The sequence below is a fragment of the Astatotilapia calliptera genome, chromosome 22 (assembly GCF_900246225.1).
Source record: "Astatotilapia calliptera chromosome 22, fAstCal1.2, whole genome shotgun sequence".
NCBI classification, from domain to species: domain Eukaryota; kingdom Metazoa; phylum Chordata; class Actinopteri; order Cichliformes; family Cichlidae; genus Astatotilapia; species Astatotilapia calliptera.
In genome coordinates this window covers 3480522-3499166 of record NC_039322.1, presented here as the reverse complement: position 1 = coordinate 3499166, position 18645 = coordinate 3480522, and the positions used below count along the sequence as shown (strand labels likewise).

Sequence of the window (18645 nt, the reverse complement as noted above, 5' to 3'; positions counted from 1 at the left end):
GTCGTCACAGTGAGTAACACACAAGTGTGCGTCCAGTTACAAGAGCGCAATCCAATTTTATCTTTTACAATCTTCTTAGCCACTAAAGACAATTTCACACACAAGAATGAACTTAGAGTAAATTTGTCTTCATAAGTTGAGCCCACTTTTCCTTAAACTCTTAAAACTAGCATCTCAAATTTATCCAAGAAAGCAGTTTAAGGCAATTCAAGGTCCAGGCCGGTGCCTGAGCAGTTTGGGAGGTTTTATGAAACAAAGACGTGCTTTCTGGTGTTAACTGTAACAAAGAGAACTCAGGGAACTTGTTTTAGTTGTGTTGGTTGTTTGTGTTCCCAGATTTAATGGTGCCATTTCAAGGAAAGCAGGAGTTTTTTTCCTAAATTGGGAATTTCTTTTTGGCAGATGGCTACACACATCAGCAAGATGATAAGAGTAACTTCATACTCACCATCTAATGAACAGTGTTTGACTAAATTAATTCACAGCTAGGGTTTGTGCTGTGGTGGCTCTCAGCAAGAAGGTTTTATTTTATTTAACCTTTATTTAACCGTACGTAACACAATAGGCCACTAGGGTACACTCAGGTCAGAGTGACAAAAATGTTGTCATCAGACATTGAGCCTGAGGGTCTGTGCAGATTTCTGCATGCCTGCTAGTTTTTAGTGAATGTGCCGACTCATCCGTGCAGAGTTTGCATTACAATGCACCGATTACACGTGAGCGCCTCATGTGCTCTTCTCTGAATCTTATTTCATGAGAATTCTGTTCTACAAAGTTCAGAAAAAATCCTGCATACCCAAAAACAGAATCATCAAGAAGACTGCAAATCATGCCAGTTGTCTATAAGTGTTAACAGAGATGTAGGGAGCTTGCTCAGTATGACTTTGTGCATTAAAATATACCCGTCCTGGTATCTCCTTAGACTTAATGAAGGTCAAGAAACCAGATTGCAAAGTACGCAGTGATGTAAAGAGCTGCAGCAGAAAGAGTCTAGACAACAAAGTGTGGAAGAGGCATGCATGCAAATAATATCCCCATAATCAAAAACCTTTAAGGATGCAGCTGTTCTTCCTGAGCCTGCGTGGGTTCACCCAGAGTGCTCGTTGGTCGTAGATGTGAATCTTTGGCCCTGTGACGTACACCCCCTCTCACCCAATGTCAGTCGGAGTAGGTTCAACACCCTCCTGCAGACCTGAACTGGAGATGTGGTTGTTACTTCAAAATACATGGACATTTCACCCTGACTCTCCATGAAATTTCTCTGTGAAGAAAAAACCCTGGAAAGTTCTTTCCTATTTCAACTTCCATGTCTACAAAGCCAGGTTTGTAAAGAAATGGCTTCCCCACCATATAAACTGAACTGCCACGCTCTACAACTGTCCACATGGCTTGGATGAGCTGAAACTTAAAATGTGGGGCTATCACCCTACATAATATTCACCCTGAAACCCACTGTTTTTGTGCTACACCTGTGTCTGATCACCTACCTCACTGTGAGGCCCTGCTTGCAATCTAAGCATCTGTGCCTGCACGGAGTGTTGAAATGTGTTCTTTGTTTATCCTTTATTGGAAAACGTAATCTTTTTTCTCTTTTCCTGAGGAATTACCTCAGTAGGAAGCTGAAACGGTTATACCAGCAGATCTAGTCACACTATAACTTAGATCAGATGTAGATAATGTGATCTAAACGTTGTCCGGATTTCAGGATGTATTTCTCTTTCTCTCTCTGCCTTACAGCTCAGATGATCCTGGGAAATCCGTCAATCACATTATTGACTGGTCACCTCATTTCATGTATCTGTCACCCTTTGACTCGGCAGCAAGATCACACAATCCATCAAATGTGTGCATTTGTGTTTTTCTATGCACACACACACACACTGCTTAGTGCACAGAGCATTCGTCAGTCCGTCTGTCAACAGTGGTATCAAAAAGTCAATATTTTTAGTGTAGGGAGGGATGAGGGCTTTCCTGTGTAAGGTGATACCTCAAACACACCTGACAGAAGAACAAACACAAGGGAGTGTTTGACAGTTTAAAGACCTCTTTGTGTTCATTCACAGGTTCATAATTTTATTTTCAGGATCCAATGGAAGGTTTAATGTCCACAAAACACATCACGTTTGCCTTTGCGCATCACCTCTCTTCACCCCTTGTGACTTTAGTGCCCCACTTCCAAAAAGCCCACTCTGCTGTGACGGGTTAGCTGCCAGCAAATCCCAGAGGTCAACCATTCACGTTTGAGCCAGAATCTGAAGTCACCGTTACACAATGCAACATGCTTTCATGCAGTGAAACACAATTACTTCCCAGGTCACTAGTGTTCACATCCGTACCATCTGGGGATGTTAACACAAAGTTAACAAAGATGCACTATTGTGCTGTTGTGTGGCACAAAACACACGTCCTTGTTCTTGTTTCCAATCATTCTTAAAGTTTGAACAATATCTGATTACTTAATTTCTGCATTACATTTTCCACACAGTTCTGGGTTTATTTTGATTAATACTCGAGTCTGACTAATTAAAGACATTTACTCACCAACTCAACAAGCACTGCATATTTACAGAACTTAAAAATATCCTTTTTATAGGAGACTTCATTAAAGTTTGATTATAATTCAAAGAAAAAAATAAAAACAGGTGATTGTGGAAGTTGCAGCGTAATAAAGAGCGGAGGCAGACAGAAAACACACCAAAAAGAGGAATGACAGTCTGGATCTGGAAACAGGGCAGCCAATATGATTAGCAGACCTTGTTAGGGTACCTGTGTTCCAGTTTATCTTGTATTCCTAACTACCAGCAATAAACCAGCTGATTTTTTTTAAGTTCATCTTTGCCTCTGCGAGTCTGCGTTTGGGGTCCTTTCTACCAGCCACACAGCAGACGTGACAGACCTACAGAAACCTTCTAACAGTTTGTACTTCCTCTAAATATTGCTAGTTTTCTATCATCGTGGCCTAAGGTGAACTACTGTACATAAGTTTGGAGTTTTAAGCCATTAGTCAGCCAACTATGGTAAAAACTAAGGATTTTCTTGATGAGGGGACAGTCATGAAAAACAAAGGAATGTCTATGGCTGATACCTGCTAACAACACAGCTGACAAAAACCTTCTGAACCTATAAGTGATAAACAGGCCAGACAATATGACCAAGGGAGACACTCCGTGCTATCAAAGTATGTGGAGAGCCAACAGATAAGCTTTAGTGCTTTTCTTGATGGTGTTTTTTGCATAAAAGGACAATGTGTGCTGGGACAGACTCCAGCCTAAACCTGTGACCTTGGCGAGGGGTAAGTGGGTTGATGCAATTAATTAAGAAATGTCTGAGGACGCTTTTGGCTGCTGAAGTCTGCAGTCTGTAAATCTGATCTCTCCTTTACATGTGTGCTGGGATCTCTGTGATATGTATAAATTATGTTTAAATTACATAATTTGAGCTTTAATCACGTTTCTACTGCAGTAAAATTAAATATTTTCTCAATGCAGGTCAAACTGACTCCTTTAATGTGCATAAAACTGCAGCGACAAGGGGGGCCGTGAACGTGAGTGGTGCGCAGTCTACTGACGTCACCTTTTTTGGCATTGAAATTCAAGCTGTTGTCTCTGGATGCCATTTATAAGTTGCTTTTAGTTCCTTTCCAAGCTGCTCGTCACATCTAAAATTCATCTGGCATGGCAGCTTCAGGCTTCCGTGTTGAGGACCGGGAGCAGGAATGTAGCCACTGTGATGCAGATTTAGTTGAGAAAACTGAGAAACGGGCGAGTCAGAAAAAGGCATCACCTTCGTTTTCCATTAGTGGCCTGAATCGATTTAGCTAAAAATAAAACCAGCAGGACTCCACTGTGATCCCACTGCATTCACAGATGACCGCACAGGCCAAGTGTCACATCAGATGCCACTTGCATTATCCAACCTGGGTGTATTTATGTGGAAATCGAGCTGCTGTCTGCCAAACACCGAGTCTGCTCTCTACTCTCGGTCAGAGCGTCTTCCTCTGTCGTTGTTTGCTGCCAGATGAAACAAAGAAACGAAAGCAGAGCAACGGATCACATAACATCTCAGGTTGCACCAGCGTGGACAAACAGAAGACTGTAAATGTATAGATTCCAGGATTAATGTTCCTGTAATATTGATATACACAATGGAAATGTGACGGTAAATCTGTTATATGATCACTGCACACAAATCATCAAGCTACACTTCATGAAACTTTGTGGAGAAGAGGCCCGCAGACAACAGAAGAACCCTTTGAACTTCAGAGTCGAAGGATCCTTTCTTTACAACTGCAAAACAAGACAGCGGCCTTTGCAGAGAGGTGCGGTCCCTGATTGCCACGGTAGTTATCAAATTTCCAGACCGACATGCCATTAAATGTTTCTAATTCCGCAGCAAACCTCAGTAACACTACAATGTTGCTGCTCACTGAGCCGACCAATGCTCCATCGTGGCCATGCTGAAGCAGTAAAATCTGTTAATTAAGGGCTTCACAGTGGAAACGTGAGCAAAATATTCATGATGCTCACTCAGAGGTGACTCGGTCTCTGAAATCTCCACATTTTTGTTTCCACAGCTCTGCTCATTAAAAGTGTGCAAAGTGGAGTCTTTCTAATGAATTGAACTCCTTACTAATAATGCTGATCTCTGTGAACTAATTGTGGATATGAATATGAAAGCCAGCGTACCCTTTGTCGTCTACTCCTGAGTTCTGTTGACCAATCACGTTTGACATGCTGATAAAAAGTCCACGTGCAAAGAAAAAGAGAGAGAGATTCCAAGTTTGGCCTTATAGAAGTTCGTTTTAATTAACTTATCCACTGATTGGTGGCTTCATCTTTCTACAATGAGAGAATGTTTGTATATACGTCAACCTGTATCTCCTCAAACTGAAATAAACTTTGCACAGACATCGTTACACATGCACCGATTATTAGCATCTATATGTTTAAAAAGAAAACATTTATTATAAAGTTCCCAGTTCTTTTGATTTTGGTATTTGTCATCCCCCTCTGACAACTTCTGTGTCTATCTCACGTTCAGCGTACGTTGCCAACTTAACAGTCTTTAAAAAAACTTTCCTATGGAATTTTATGGAATGAAGAATCTGAAAAACCACTGCAGGCCTGGTTTGCAATTATAAAATATAATTATAATTTATATAATTAGATTTAAATTGTATACCAATAGTCTAAATATGCAAATTAAAAACAACTAAAGCTTTGAAATAAATGTAGTGCAGCCTCCTTGTGCCCTCCTTTAGGCTCACCCCTGCATGCTGCTGGTCTCACTGCTAGAGAGAAAAAGAGAGAGAGGACGGGTGCATCAAAGTCTACAAGAAATCTATGAAACTTAAAGATATTAAACACGCTTTAATCTGAGCAAACCGGCAATGCACAGCAGCAGCTAAGAAGACTCTTCTTTACCTTTGTGCTTGCTGATGTGGTTGTGTCATAAAGGACTCTTATTGGCTTTTTACTCACAAAGCTTTCACGGTAACTTGCGCTTCTGTTGCTGACTCTTAAAAACATCATCTTTGACTGTGTTCGCAGTCATGGTACCACCTCCACATTTTATAGTGTGCATGCATCTGCTTTTAGTCAAATGTGAATGAAATCCCGTACTGTCCAGCCCTGCACAACCAGAGTCTTCATCCTACTGTTTTACGGGCCACTAACACGAGTCTCTTTTTTGTTATTAGCCTCATAATGTAAAAACAAGCTGCCAACAAAGAAAAAACATCTGATAACCTTTAGCTACAGTTTAGCTTTTATAATTAGCATTTTGAAAACGATCCACTTTTGGAAACAATGACAGTGATAAAATCTTGGCCCGGATGGAGGCTATTGGCTCCAGACAGTGGAGTAGTTAATGGGTTCCCAAATCGAACCTAATTTAGCTGATTCTTGCTCCCTTTGTTAAGTCTGACTGAATGACCAAAGCAGGTAAAGCAGTTTCAGAGCAATGCAGTTCAAAAACATCAACAAAAGAAATTAGATATTGGACTTGAGCTGGGTTTTAAATATTGGACTATGATCATTTCCCCCCTTTTTTCTAACTTCCAAGTAACAGAAGTACAAACAGTAAATGTACTAACTGCACACACACGAGCTGTAAGCCAGCTGGCACTGCATGCTGATAGGAAGAGTGTTGCCGTGTGTGGAGTCTCAGCCTCAAACTACGGCTGCCAACTCTGGCACTTTCATGCACCAGCTCACACTCACAGTAAGTATGAGGGAACTGCAAAGCCACTCCATAATGGAAAACCACAGATCCATGGATTATATAGATCTCCTCGAAGTGCATCATCTGGCATGCATCTGCACTTCATTTCAGCACTGACAGAGGACACCTTTCACATATTTCCAGTTCTGCCCATTAACATTTTTTTTTTAAATCCTGCATCAAAATGTTAATTGGAAAACATGCAAACCTAAAACTTTCTAAGGCTCTGCCCCTCTCTCTCTTTAGTTTACCCAGGTTTCACGCTGCCTTTGGCCACTTTTTAACAACCTCCTCAAACTCACGACATGTGTTTGAAAGGTTCAGAGCATTTCTAAACTGTTCTGAGACCCGAGGAGGGGACATCTGACACAAAGAGACACCTTTCTTTCATCACCGTTCGAAAACAAAGATGACTCACAACCAAACTTTGTCCTCCTACCTACCATTAAGTTCCAGTTTAAGGGGCACTGTTGTGACAGGGGAGGAGATCCAGCATGAATCAAATGAGCAGATCTAAAAATGACAGGAGCACTGGGAGTGGTCTGGAGCTTCTCAAGGGGAAAACCTTGAAGGGATTAGTGCCAGATTTACGTCAAATTTAGTTTTGTTATTTTTCATGCCCCAGGTGATTGAATCCTATGTGGCTTTCTGAAAACCTTCACAAAATTGTGGAATCACCTCACTCCTGTTTTCTTTGTATAAAAAAACAGCTATTTTTTTTTTCTTTAATAGTTATCCTGGCATCATAACCATCAAACAAAATGAATTCTGTTTAATTAATGGATTTCCCGTTGCTAATTTGTGCTTCATCATTAAAGATCACTTTCATCCAAACACAGCACACAAGCTTGTCTTGGTTCTCTTTAGCTCATTGTTACCTTGATTTTTTTTTGTTTAACTATTAGTGTTGGTTTGAATTTGGCTTTCCTGACCGTGAATCTGAATTTCAGCTAGTTTGTTGCAGTTCTGTCACAAACTCTGATTCCTGTTTCTGCACTTTTCTTTTGCTGTTTATTTTCTTTTGCTGTCTATTTTTCAGGTCATATTTATTCAGGCTTTATGTCCAGACTCTTTGCCCATGTGTTTTGCTTTCATAACCTTCTCACTTTGTTTTCATGCAATGAATATTTTAGGCAAAGCTTATGAGAAACAACTGAAATCTTTTCTCGGATTTTCTACCTGAAAGATTTGTATAATCCTTTGAGTTGTTTCAGCTGGCAGCCCTCTTGTTGGGGCCATGCTTTCCTTCAATCAGCCAGGTGCAGCCACTCATTGAGGCCTGCAAACACTTTCTTTTATTTGCAAACCTTTTTGGATATTTAGCTTTGTCCTGGTACTAGTTTGCATATTACAAGGTGATCCAGTATATTATATGTCCCTCTACTTGATATAATTACATTTTTTTGGATGTTTCCTGAAGCCAGAATGTTGAGCTATTAAACAAAAAAAATGTCTTATATCTGTGGTTTGATTATTTGCTACAAAGTAAAACAGGTGATGTCTTGATGCATTCTCAATCATCCAGCAAAGTAAATCTCCAAAAGTTGATTCTGTTCATCTTGACATAGCGTTTTCAGTGGGACTAATGTAATGCTAAATTAGTGTTGCTTTGTCTGTGCAGGTATTGTTCAGTGGGTTTAGGAAAGCTTCCAGCAGAAAACAGATGCTTCCATTTTTTGCTTGTAAGAGCAAAAATTACTGCAGTGAGATAAAAGCAGGACGGGTGAAAAGAAGAATGGCTTTAAAAGTTAAAGAGTTTTTAGACGTGATACTTTGACACGCCACATCAAAGTGTTTATCTGTACATACATACTGTGACAGAAAAGCACCAACATAAAATCTGAAATTTTTGCAATGCTCAAAACAACAAGTGCCAAGTGCTGATCTGCCTCAATGTGATGGTGACCAGCACCTGTGATATTCAGTTTCCTGCATCCAGCTCCAAGTGCACTTCACTGTCAGTGCAATTATTGTAAACAAGAAAGCAGTAACAGTGAAATGCATCCAGCCTTAAACAGTCTCTGTTCTGCTCTGCCTTTTGTCAGCCTCTGGTCTGGATTTAGGTGGAGAGCTGCTGGTTCAAGAAAGAAACCGCTCCGAGCTGTTCCTCCCATCAAAAAGGCTCAGGCTCATTTCTCATGATGGCAGATGGTGGACAAATTGAAAGGTGAAAAATAACCAACATGTTTGATCTGTTCTGGAAGGTAGAAGGTGAACGTAACATGTCTGCTTTTGCCACTTTCACTTTGAATTTCGAGGCATTAGCAGTAATTTGATGCTGCTCAGAGGCAACTCTCTTCCACACATTTGCTGTAAATGTATCCTAAACTACAAGCCAAAGCATCAGCCAACACTCAGTCCCATTTACAACTTCAAAAACTGGCATTTGCCGTCCAAAATGGGTCCACGACTCAGTTGCTGCTCTTTGTAGCTGGAAATCAGACGTGTGAGTAAACATTTATTCAGTGTTATGCTGCGGTGATGAAAGTGGTTTATCAAACTCTTACCTCGAACAAATGTCCTGATTGACAAAGTCTTTTAACTGCACCTTAAAGATACCTTAAAGCGCCTCCTCTTCAAGGAAACCACATTTTAATCCTTCCATTGTTACCTATTTTAAGAGTATTTCTAAACCATTACACCACCACCACCAGACTGCTCCGCTGATATGGGACAGAATGGACCCATTTTTCTTGCCAAATTCAAACATCACAGCAGAAATTGAGATTAATCAAATCAGGCAACATTTTTCAAACTCTAGTCTCTGTTTCCTGTTCTTAGTTAACAGGAGAGGCATCTGATATGCTCTTCTGCTGCTATAGCAACCACTTCAACTTCCTATCACCACTGGCCATTTTCCTCTGACCTCTGAATTTCTCTTTTTTTAGACTAGTCTCTGTAAACCTAGCTGGCTGTGTGGGAAAATTCCAGTACATCAGTAGTTTCTGAAAAAGTCAGATCAGCCCACCTGACAACAACAATCATGTCACATGAAATCACCTGTCTTCTCCATCCTGATGCTAAATTTAAACCCCCAGAGGTCATTTTGACCATGTGTGTCTAAATGCACTCAGTCATGTGATTAACTTTGCATTAACAAATAGCTGAACAGTTGTTAGATGCACCTAACCTAGAGTGGATGTCCAAAATATGACGCATGGACTGAAGAAGGTCATGATATTGATGCTTTTCTAGACTTTAGCTGCATGTAGTGGCATTAACGTAGAGCAACATGTTAGAAATACTAATTAATTTGAATTTCTCTTTTGGATTGTGTTTCATAGCTTCTCTGCATAGTGAATTTTTTTATTTAGGAGGGCGCCAGTAATGTGAAGGCTCAGCAATTTGGAGCCCAAACAAAAGATAACGTTGTATTTCCTTTACATCGGTTTTCTTCCATCTAAGACAGAGAGGCATTGTGTTAAAATTGTTCCTGTTTTTCCCCAAACTGCTATTTTAGGGTCTAAACTAGAGTCTAATGCTTACAGAGGTTGATTGAGTTTTTTAGCTGACTTTGTTTGTCATTGGAAAAATCCCTGAAAATAAGGGCTCAGCACAAAAGTGATTTTTATTCCTTTTAAAGATTTTTCCACAGCCTTGATTCCATCATCTGCCATGCAAAGCTTGGTTTGAAAGTCTCTCTTCAAGGCTTAAATTAAAAATTTAGTAAAACATTTCCTTAAACCAGTGTATTTAGCCTTACACTACTAACCCAGTTTGCTGCTTTTGATTTAGTTTTCCATGTAAAGTGGTCTTAAATCTACTGTGGTGACAATTTATGGATGTGAAGCGCATCAGCCAGACGACGCCTCGATCCTCTGATGCGAGATCGATTTTATTAGTGCGAGTTTCTGCAGAACGTCTTTCTGGGCCTGATTGGAGAGTTTGGATATAGAGATCCTGCAGTATGCCTGAGAGCCTTTCTGTGTGACTGTCCTGCTGTCTGAGTGATGACTGTTAAACATCAGCTCTAGTGTTGCTGGAGGATAATTGAGTGTAATGACAGGCGGTGATGCTTTGGTTAAATGGCACTCTGCAGGAAACACACAGCTGAGTGATGAAAGGCTTAAGCACGATGATACTGCGGCCTCATGTCTTATTTTCTTTTCTGCAGATCACCTGACAGAAGCTCAGAGTCAAGGGTGAAAAGTGAATGTGACACAAAGGAACACGGAGAGCAAGCTGTTGACCCATATTTACTGTAACATTTTCCCTCCTCTCCCTCCCTCCGTCTCTGATTGACCTCCCTCTTTTACCCCGGATCTATTTTTAGCAGCCGCCGCTCTCACTCAGGCCGAATATAAGAATAGATGTTCCTCACAAGTAACGCAGCAGGAAATATTCTGCAGGCAATAATTTGGAGGGAGGGGAGGGCTGTCCAATCACCCTGACCGATTTAACAAGCTCTGTCATGCAGCGTGTCTCTTCTAGGTCCCATCACTTTTCATTCAACCCTCCAGTCTGATTTTTAGAAGCATTCTGATCCTTTAAAGAAAATAAATAATGTGATACGACAGTAAAACTATCCTGATGGTGTTCATCATGGGGCTCTTAGAAGACTGTTTTTGCCTGCTTTGATGCATCGTTTGATTTTTTTGTTGTTTTTTTTGTTGTCCTCTGTGGGCTGCATCATTATTATTACTATTATTATACACTGTAATACATATTAGGTGGTAAGCATCGTTGGGCAACCTTATTTTTTAAAGTTAACTTGTTGCATTGCAAGATTCCTGCCATTAAAAACTAATCAGCCACATTATAACATTAACTACTAAGAAGGTAACTAATTAGAGCACTTTCAAATGATCAAAAATAAGCAAAAGTTCACATTTACAGTCAGAGAAATACAGTTTTCATGGAGTTCTGTGCAGTTCTGTGAAAGCTAAGTCCACCCTTACTGCCTCCAAAGGAAAGAAGAGGGTATATAGCAGCCTGGTGCTGCTAATTAAATGCACTAAATTAACTGATCATCAGTGAGTGTGAGCACCTCTATAAAAGCAGACATATTGGCAGCGTGTTCGTCTGGAGTATTTAGGTGTGTGATAACACAATGCCACAATCGTCCCAGCAAATCCAATCCAAGGTCAGACCATGCAATGCTCAGAGAAACTGTAGAAAACCCAAGAACTACATTTCACACTCCACAGGCTAAAGTTAGTTAAATTCATGACCATACAATTAGAAAAAGACTGAAAAAATGTGGCTTGTTTCAAAGGGCTGTCAGGAGAAAGCCTCTTATCTCTAATAACAACAATGCTGCTCAATTAAGGATTGCAAAGCTACATCCGAACAGAGCACAAGACAAAGGGACAAAGCTCTTTGGACAGACGGAGACTGAACCAAAGTGCTGATGTTTAGTCATAATGTAAAGCACCACAACTGGAGAAAAACAAAACACACAATTCAGCACAAACACCTCATGTCAGGTTGTCAGCAGTTGTGCTTATTTTGCAGCCACAGGACCTGGGCAGCTCACAGTGACTGAGTCAACCATTAACTGCTGTGTGTACCAGAGTAGTGAGGCCATCTGTATGACAGCTAAAACTTGGCTGAAACTAAATCAGCACAATGATCCCAAGCAAAGCAGAAAATATGCAACAGAATGGCTGAAAAAGTAAAGAATCAAGGTGTTGTGCTGACCCAGTCAAAGTCCAGACTGCAACCTCATTGAAATGCTGTAGCAGGACCTTAAGAGCTCATAAATGAATGTCCACACACCTCAATGAACCGAAGCACCGCTGTAAAGAAGAGTGGACTACGTTCTAAGAGACTGAAAGTCAAACAGAAAACAATCGCTTCAAGCCATTACTGCTATAAGTAATAGTGCAAGCTCCTGAATGATGTGATGCACTTAGAAAAATGACTAGTTTGATGATGAACTGGTGCCTGTGTAACATTTTTCAGGCATCTGTCTAGTGGGGAAAAACTGTACCCTACTCTGAGTGACAAAGTACAACTGAATAATTAATTCAAAAGTAGTGCATGCAGATTTCAGAATATAAATGGAATGGAATAGTAACAGTGAGCAAAGGAAGGGGAGTTCATTGTATATCTGACAGTGGACTCATTTCTGTGCATGTTCTGCAGGACCGCAGTGCAGCATTCAATAGTGTTGACCACAATATCTTATTAGAGAGATTAGCAAATCCCATAGTTATTAAAGGTACTGTTCTGCAGTGTTTTGAATCATATTTATCTAAAAGATTTGGGGAGTGCAAATCACACACTAAGGTTAACTGTGGAGTTCCACAGGGTTCTGTGCTGGGACCAGTTCTGTTTACAGTATACATGCTTTTCTCGGGGAGTGTGCAGATGATATTCAGCTTTATGTATGTAGGAAGCCAGATGTAAACTGTCTTACTGAATTTGCACAAGATCTCTACAATGAGACGCATCCCCACTAAGAGTAATGCCTAATAAATTAGTTAATGACTTTATATTTTCTAGGGTGAACTACTGTAATTCATTATTATCAGGCAATGATGCAACAAAAATACTGACAGGAACCAGAAAGAACCACATTTCTCCTTTATTAGCTTCTCTTTGTTGGCTCCCTGGCTTCTTCCTGTTACAAGGGCTTTTTTCCTTCCTGCTGTCACCAAGTGCTTACTTGTAAAGGGTTGTTGATTGTGAAGCGCCTCAAGTGCCTTGAGGTAACGCTCGTTTTGATTTGGCACTACATTAAAAAATAATTGAATTGAATATCTAAGTAACTGTGCAGCAAACTGTGCGTACTGAGTCATGGCCAATTGTGCCCCAGTAGAACTTTACATCTACCAACATGTGCAGGGGTACTGTGGTGGTAAGACCAAACCTAAGAAGCAGCAGAAATTAAAATGTCAAAGTCTGAGCTATTGCTTGTTCTGCGCTGGTAAACAATGACAAGGACACAGAAGTGCAATAACAATAACAGTGTTTTTTATTCTGCAAAGAAGCAGCTTTGCTTTCTCTTTTTGATGTACTCAGCAGCTGTGAGCCTCCACCTTTTCCTTCAGTTCTTCAGCGCGCTCGTCCCAACAATGCCGCCACTGTGTCCCTGATCAAGGTCACACAATATTCATCCACAGAAGTTGTTTTATGTCTGTCTCATTGTAGTTTTCCTAGATTAACTCTTTGTTTTAGACTGACTTCCAAAACCTAGTTCCTGTTCAGAGACAGACACCTAATACTTGCAGAGTTGGAAACAAAATTAAATCCCATTAAAGTGGAGATACAGTGAAAGCAAAAATTTCTAAAAACTCTGTTATTGTCAGTGTAGGTTTAGCTCTGATACTTTGCTAAGATATTTTTGGTCTCATTTATCCTCTGCGAACAGTCCCACTTTTTATTGCTTTGTCTCCCCTGCGTGCAGACAGTCAGCTCCAGACCTCACTCTCAGCTCACTCCTCACAGCGTCTGGAGCACACATTTCCAAAAATGAAAATATCAACTGGAGTTAGATAACGTGGCCGGCGCATAGCTAGCATAATGTGCTTTGATCTACTTCTGACACAGCAAATAATAGAGAGAGAAGAAGAGGAAGGGAGGGAGAGAGAATCAGCCAGAGGAGATAAGAAAAAAAAAACCTAACCACAAAGGGGAACACACCCACTTATGAGACCAAATAAACGCTCCAGGATATTATTTTGGATCTTCACACCACAAGCTTCTGCTCTTCTTCCTTATCATTCCTCACCCACTACAGTCCCTGCCCCAGTCCCTCGCCATCCTTTACCGGCTCTGCTCAATGACAACCAAAGGTCAAATTTTCCTTTATTTAAGTCCTCCAGCACCCTCCATTTGTTTTCATAAAGGAGCTGATGAGGCTGTGATAGTGTAGATAGAGGGAGGGGATCATGGCTCTGGTACAATGTGTGTGTCATCACATATGAGCATGTGAAGGCAGGACACAACAGCTGGATGCTGCACATAATGGGAAATGACAATACACATGCAGAGAGGTGACCACACTTTTCTTTATCAGCAGTTTGGGATATCTTGGGTTGTGGTATTTGTAGTGGAGAGAGACTTTAGTGGCACTGGCATGTGGGAATTTTCACAGAAAGCACCACCTCCTAAACTACAAATGACCACACTACTGCTGCGTGTCTATGCTGTGTTGAAAGTCCTGTATCTGCCTGAACATGTTCACCTTGCACTCCTTCCTGACTGACTTACAATTTAGTTTTAAACTGGCACTGAACATTTAAATGTACAATGAGCACATTTGTACTCTTGTCTCTTTGTAGACCAGTTCCAGACCTTAGGAGCAAGAGCGCTTTCTTTTAACGTTTTAAACACTGAATTTAAAATTTGATTATTGAAGGTTTAGCCAAAATTCACTCTGAGACTTATAGTGTCGCGTTGGCTACAAACCACCAAAACATTTTCAGCCAGTAGAAGGAGGTTATGTCATTGGCATAGCTGTAAGTTCTAGTTAGCTAACTGCACGCCCATAACCATCTATAGGGTTCAAGTACCAATGAACCCAAAAAACATTAGCGTCACTAAGGAAGTGGGTAAGTTTGTTCTCTCTTGTGCTGTTTTAATTTCAAGAACACTGGAAAATTGCTAATTTACGATAAGCCAACAATTCCTGGCTAACAGCATCTGATACCAACACTGTGAAACTGAGATAATATTCCAAATGATTTTGATGCAATGATACAAACGAGTCCAAAAAATCGGAAACTGGAGCAAGAAAATTAAAAGTAACAAGAAGGAAGAGTAGCGCACTCTGGAATGATAGTGTAGGGGGCGCTCTAAGCAAAGAAATGGTTTTCCTTTTTTTCCTTGTGATTTCTGGGCAAAAATGTAAAAAGGTGAATCCAGGCTGTTAGAGCCTAAACCTTTGGAAGGGAAAGATCAATGCATAAGGTCAACAGGGGTCCTCACAATGGTGTGTGTGCGCGTGTGTGTAGCATTGACTTCACAGAAATGACCTACATGAGCTGAGCGTTCAGGCGCACACCTGAGTGCGCCGAGCCCGGTTCTGACTCATCCTGCAAGAGTCAATCTCGGAGCTTCCTGTTCATAACTCTCACCGTGTGTGTGTGTGTGTGTGTGTGTGTGTGTGTGTGTGTGTGTGTGTGTGTGTGTGTGTGAGAGAGAGAGAGAGAGAGAGAGAGAGAGAGAGAGAGAGAGAGAAACCCGGTATCCACTGCCTGCGTCTTCAATTTATTACGTCGCAGCATGACGCACAGAAGAGGGAGAGTCAAGAGGAGAGGATGGATGGAGGGAGGGAGGGATGGATGGAAGAATGGAAGGAAGGAAAGAAAAGAAGGGGTGAGTAAGAGGGGAAAGTGGAAGAAGGGAGGAGGGGGGAGAGGGGGATTTTGTCAGACACCCAGCATGCAATGACCTTAGTCTTGTGTCAAGGCGGAGGTCTCTCTCTCTCTCTCATCTCTCATACACACACACACACACACACACACACACACACACACACACACACACACACACACTGTCTGCATGCCCAGTGTCATCCATGTGGAGACGAAAAACGTCAAAGCGCATCTTATTCCGCTCACATCTCTGCTGCCTGTCTGTCCTGCCTCTCCCCTCACACACACACACACACACACACACACACACACACACACACACACACACACACACACACACGCACACGCACTGAGATGCGATAGTAATCCCTACAGTAAACTGTGCAGACACTACACCCTGAAAACAGACACCTTTATGGGCACGAAAAGAGCAGAAGACCACCGAAGCGCTGCAACTTCCTGCGGGATAATTAGCGATAAGTAAACCTGGAAAATCACACATGTGTGTCTGTTTCATCTCATTTCTCTTCTTTTAAATTCTCCACATGCATGCATCCATCCATCTCGCCACATGGCGGGATATAAAGAAGCGTGTCCTTACTGATTGTCCGGGATCCTATGCAGCCCATGTTGTCTTACAGAGGCTCGTTCAGCTCGGGGAAAATAAAATCCATCCGTCCAGCAGGCATTTCTCCCCGGGTCTCTTTCTCTGCGCGTTCCCCCTCTCCTCCGTTCTCCTCTCTGTCTTCTTCACTGTCCTCCTCTCCTCCGTATGTGAGAAGCAGAGAGGGTGTGTATGTGCGTGTCATCCGACTCTCTCTCTCTCTCTCTCTCTCTCTCTCTCTCTCTCTCTCTCCGCCGTACCGTCGTCACACACTCCGGTTTCCCCCAGTCACTGCTGATGTTGCTCTATCGCTCTCCCTCGCTTTGTCGCTGGCACGCACACACTAACGCGGACACGAACACATTGTCTTACATGGAAAGACAAACACAGTCATGCAGAAACATGGATGTGCACACGCGTAAAGGACGGGCAGCAGAAGTTTCTTCGGTGCTCTTATTTCCGTAAAGGTTACAAAGAACTTTCATCCAGATTTTACATATTTAGTCGCCACTACCAATGCAATGCAACACTCCCATTCCGGGAAAGACCCCAGAGCATGAGTCATGAGGGACACCCTCATAGCCTAAAAGTAGGACGCAGATCTGATCTGATCGGGATATTTTGCATATGTTGAGACCCAAACTCAACCAAAGAACTGCACCTTCTACTTCAGTGATTTTCATCAACAAAATATCTCTGCAATGTGTTTATTGGTTCTCTTTATTTCTTTAATTTGGCCAAAATTTTTACTTTTGCTTCAGTGTGTAAAGGTTTGAGAGGTCATATGTGAAGGTCAAGGTCAGTATGTGTTTTTGGCCATAACTCAAGAATTATGACAAAATCTCCTACAAATACCTAACAGGATCAAATGAAGCCATGCCCAGCATTTTGTCTGTTTGTCTGTGGTTTTTTATGTCCTGAAAAAAAAAAACATTTGTGGCCAATTTTAAATGGCAGCCTGAGGAACAAAAGAAAGGTTGACATTTAAAAAAATCTAGTCATTACTCAAATCAAAGAAGTCAGACCTGATTAGAATTTGGCAGATTTCCCCTTCAACGGCATTTCCTGTTGCATCTCCAGACTGCTTTCAGTGTGTTTGCTATTTTTAGATCTCTCCATGAAAGCCTATTATGACCATGTGTACTTGTGATTTCAACTATAGCCCACTAAACTTGTACAGAGAGCAAACATCAGCTTCTCTTTTAAAACTGGCCCGACCTTCAGCAGTTTCCATTTTGACAAGTTCACTATTTGCAAGTCCAAATACAGCAAAAACTACAAATGTAAATGTGCCGTTGTGGACTTTCTTTGCCACAACACCAGTTTCCTTTACAACATGCCCAGCTCACTGGATTGGTTTCCTGAGTCTTCAACATAAAATAGAAAAACAAGTCTAAATGTTGTCAGAGAGCTTTAACGATAACTAAGTAGGCTCTCTACTGTCACCTTGCACAAAAACACGTTACTTCGTTTATTGCACTGATACAGCAGCAGAACAAAGCTGCTCTCTTTGGCAAATATGCTTCTTTAAATCTAAAAGCCATCCACCAGACAGAAATGAATATTTAGCTCAAATGATTCCCACACGTGCAGTTTTTCTTCACAACAGTGTTGACAAAGAAGAGTTTCAGCTACAGATACAACTTGAAGGGCCAGATGTCCAGTGTGTCATAACATTGGAACCAAATCTGACCAAAACAACATTTGCATAATGAAAGTATCCCAGAATAAGCCTGAGAGTCTTTGCTGTCGGCCGCTGTGGTGCTAAGTTTGGCAAACGTTACTGTTTCACTTTGTCCACACAACCTTTCAGTGTGAGAATCATTTGGTGCTTTGAAGTATACTTTTCAAAAACATAATTATATAGTAATGTTTATCAGTGGAGTCATTAAGCCATTGTCTATGAAATGATATGATCCATAAATTAAAATGATGAGTAAATAAGCTGTGACTCCAATCATTTTGACATTTCTTCACAGCAAACATTTTAAATGTCAAGAAAAAAAATGCCATAAAGTAATTAATGACATTAAAGATGAGTGTTTTACATTTAGGGGAGTCGGGTAAACTAAGAATCTCTATGAGTTCTAAGTTAGCTGTCAGAGCTTCTGCATTGGTGTAAAAAAGCAGTCTGTCTTTATCTGAAAAATATGACAAATAAAAGATGTTTAAACATATTCAGCTAAGAGTTTTAACGTGACCAGTAAAATGATAAGCATGGGGTTGTACTGCAATATCCTCACATCTTCAACTCCATAATCAGCAGAGAATTGATGGTGTTATTAAAGGGCGATCGTGTGATTAGGGGCTTCAAACGTTAGTCGATCTTGATAAACTGCCTTGTTGAAGTAAACATGTTTATAGCAGTGAAACACACATTTGATCTCTCCTAAAACATTCCCTCTTCTTAACAACTGTATGGTGGGTGGAATTTTTATAGCTCATTTATTTTCCAGAGCCTTAAGTTAGGGGGTGACCACTTTGACTGACCACTGTCAGCATGCTAGGCTTCACCAGTCACTTCCTGTTTTAATTGGATACAGATATCAGTTTAAA

General features: G+C 41.0%; 1 protein-coding gene across 3 annotated transcripts in view; it reads right to left on the bottom strand.

The window, feature by feature from the left end:
• Positions 1 to 16372, bottom strand: part of LOC113014183 (uncharacterized) — a 72911-nt gene extending 56539 nt beyond the window's left edge. For all 3 annotated transcript variants that reach the window (XM_026155546.1, XM_026155547.1, XM_026155548.1), the window contains exon 1: positions 16087 to 16372. In XM_026155546.1, the coding sequence (XP_026011331.1) occupies positions 16087 to 16114 (28 nt within the window). In that variant the 5' untranslated portion in view covers positions 16115 to 16372. The remainder of the gene's footprint in view (positions 1 to 16086) is intronic.
• Between the last annotated feature and the right edge of the window lie 2273 nt (positions 16373 to 18645).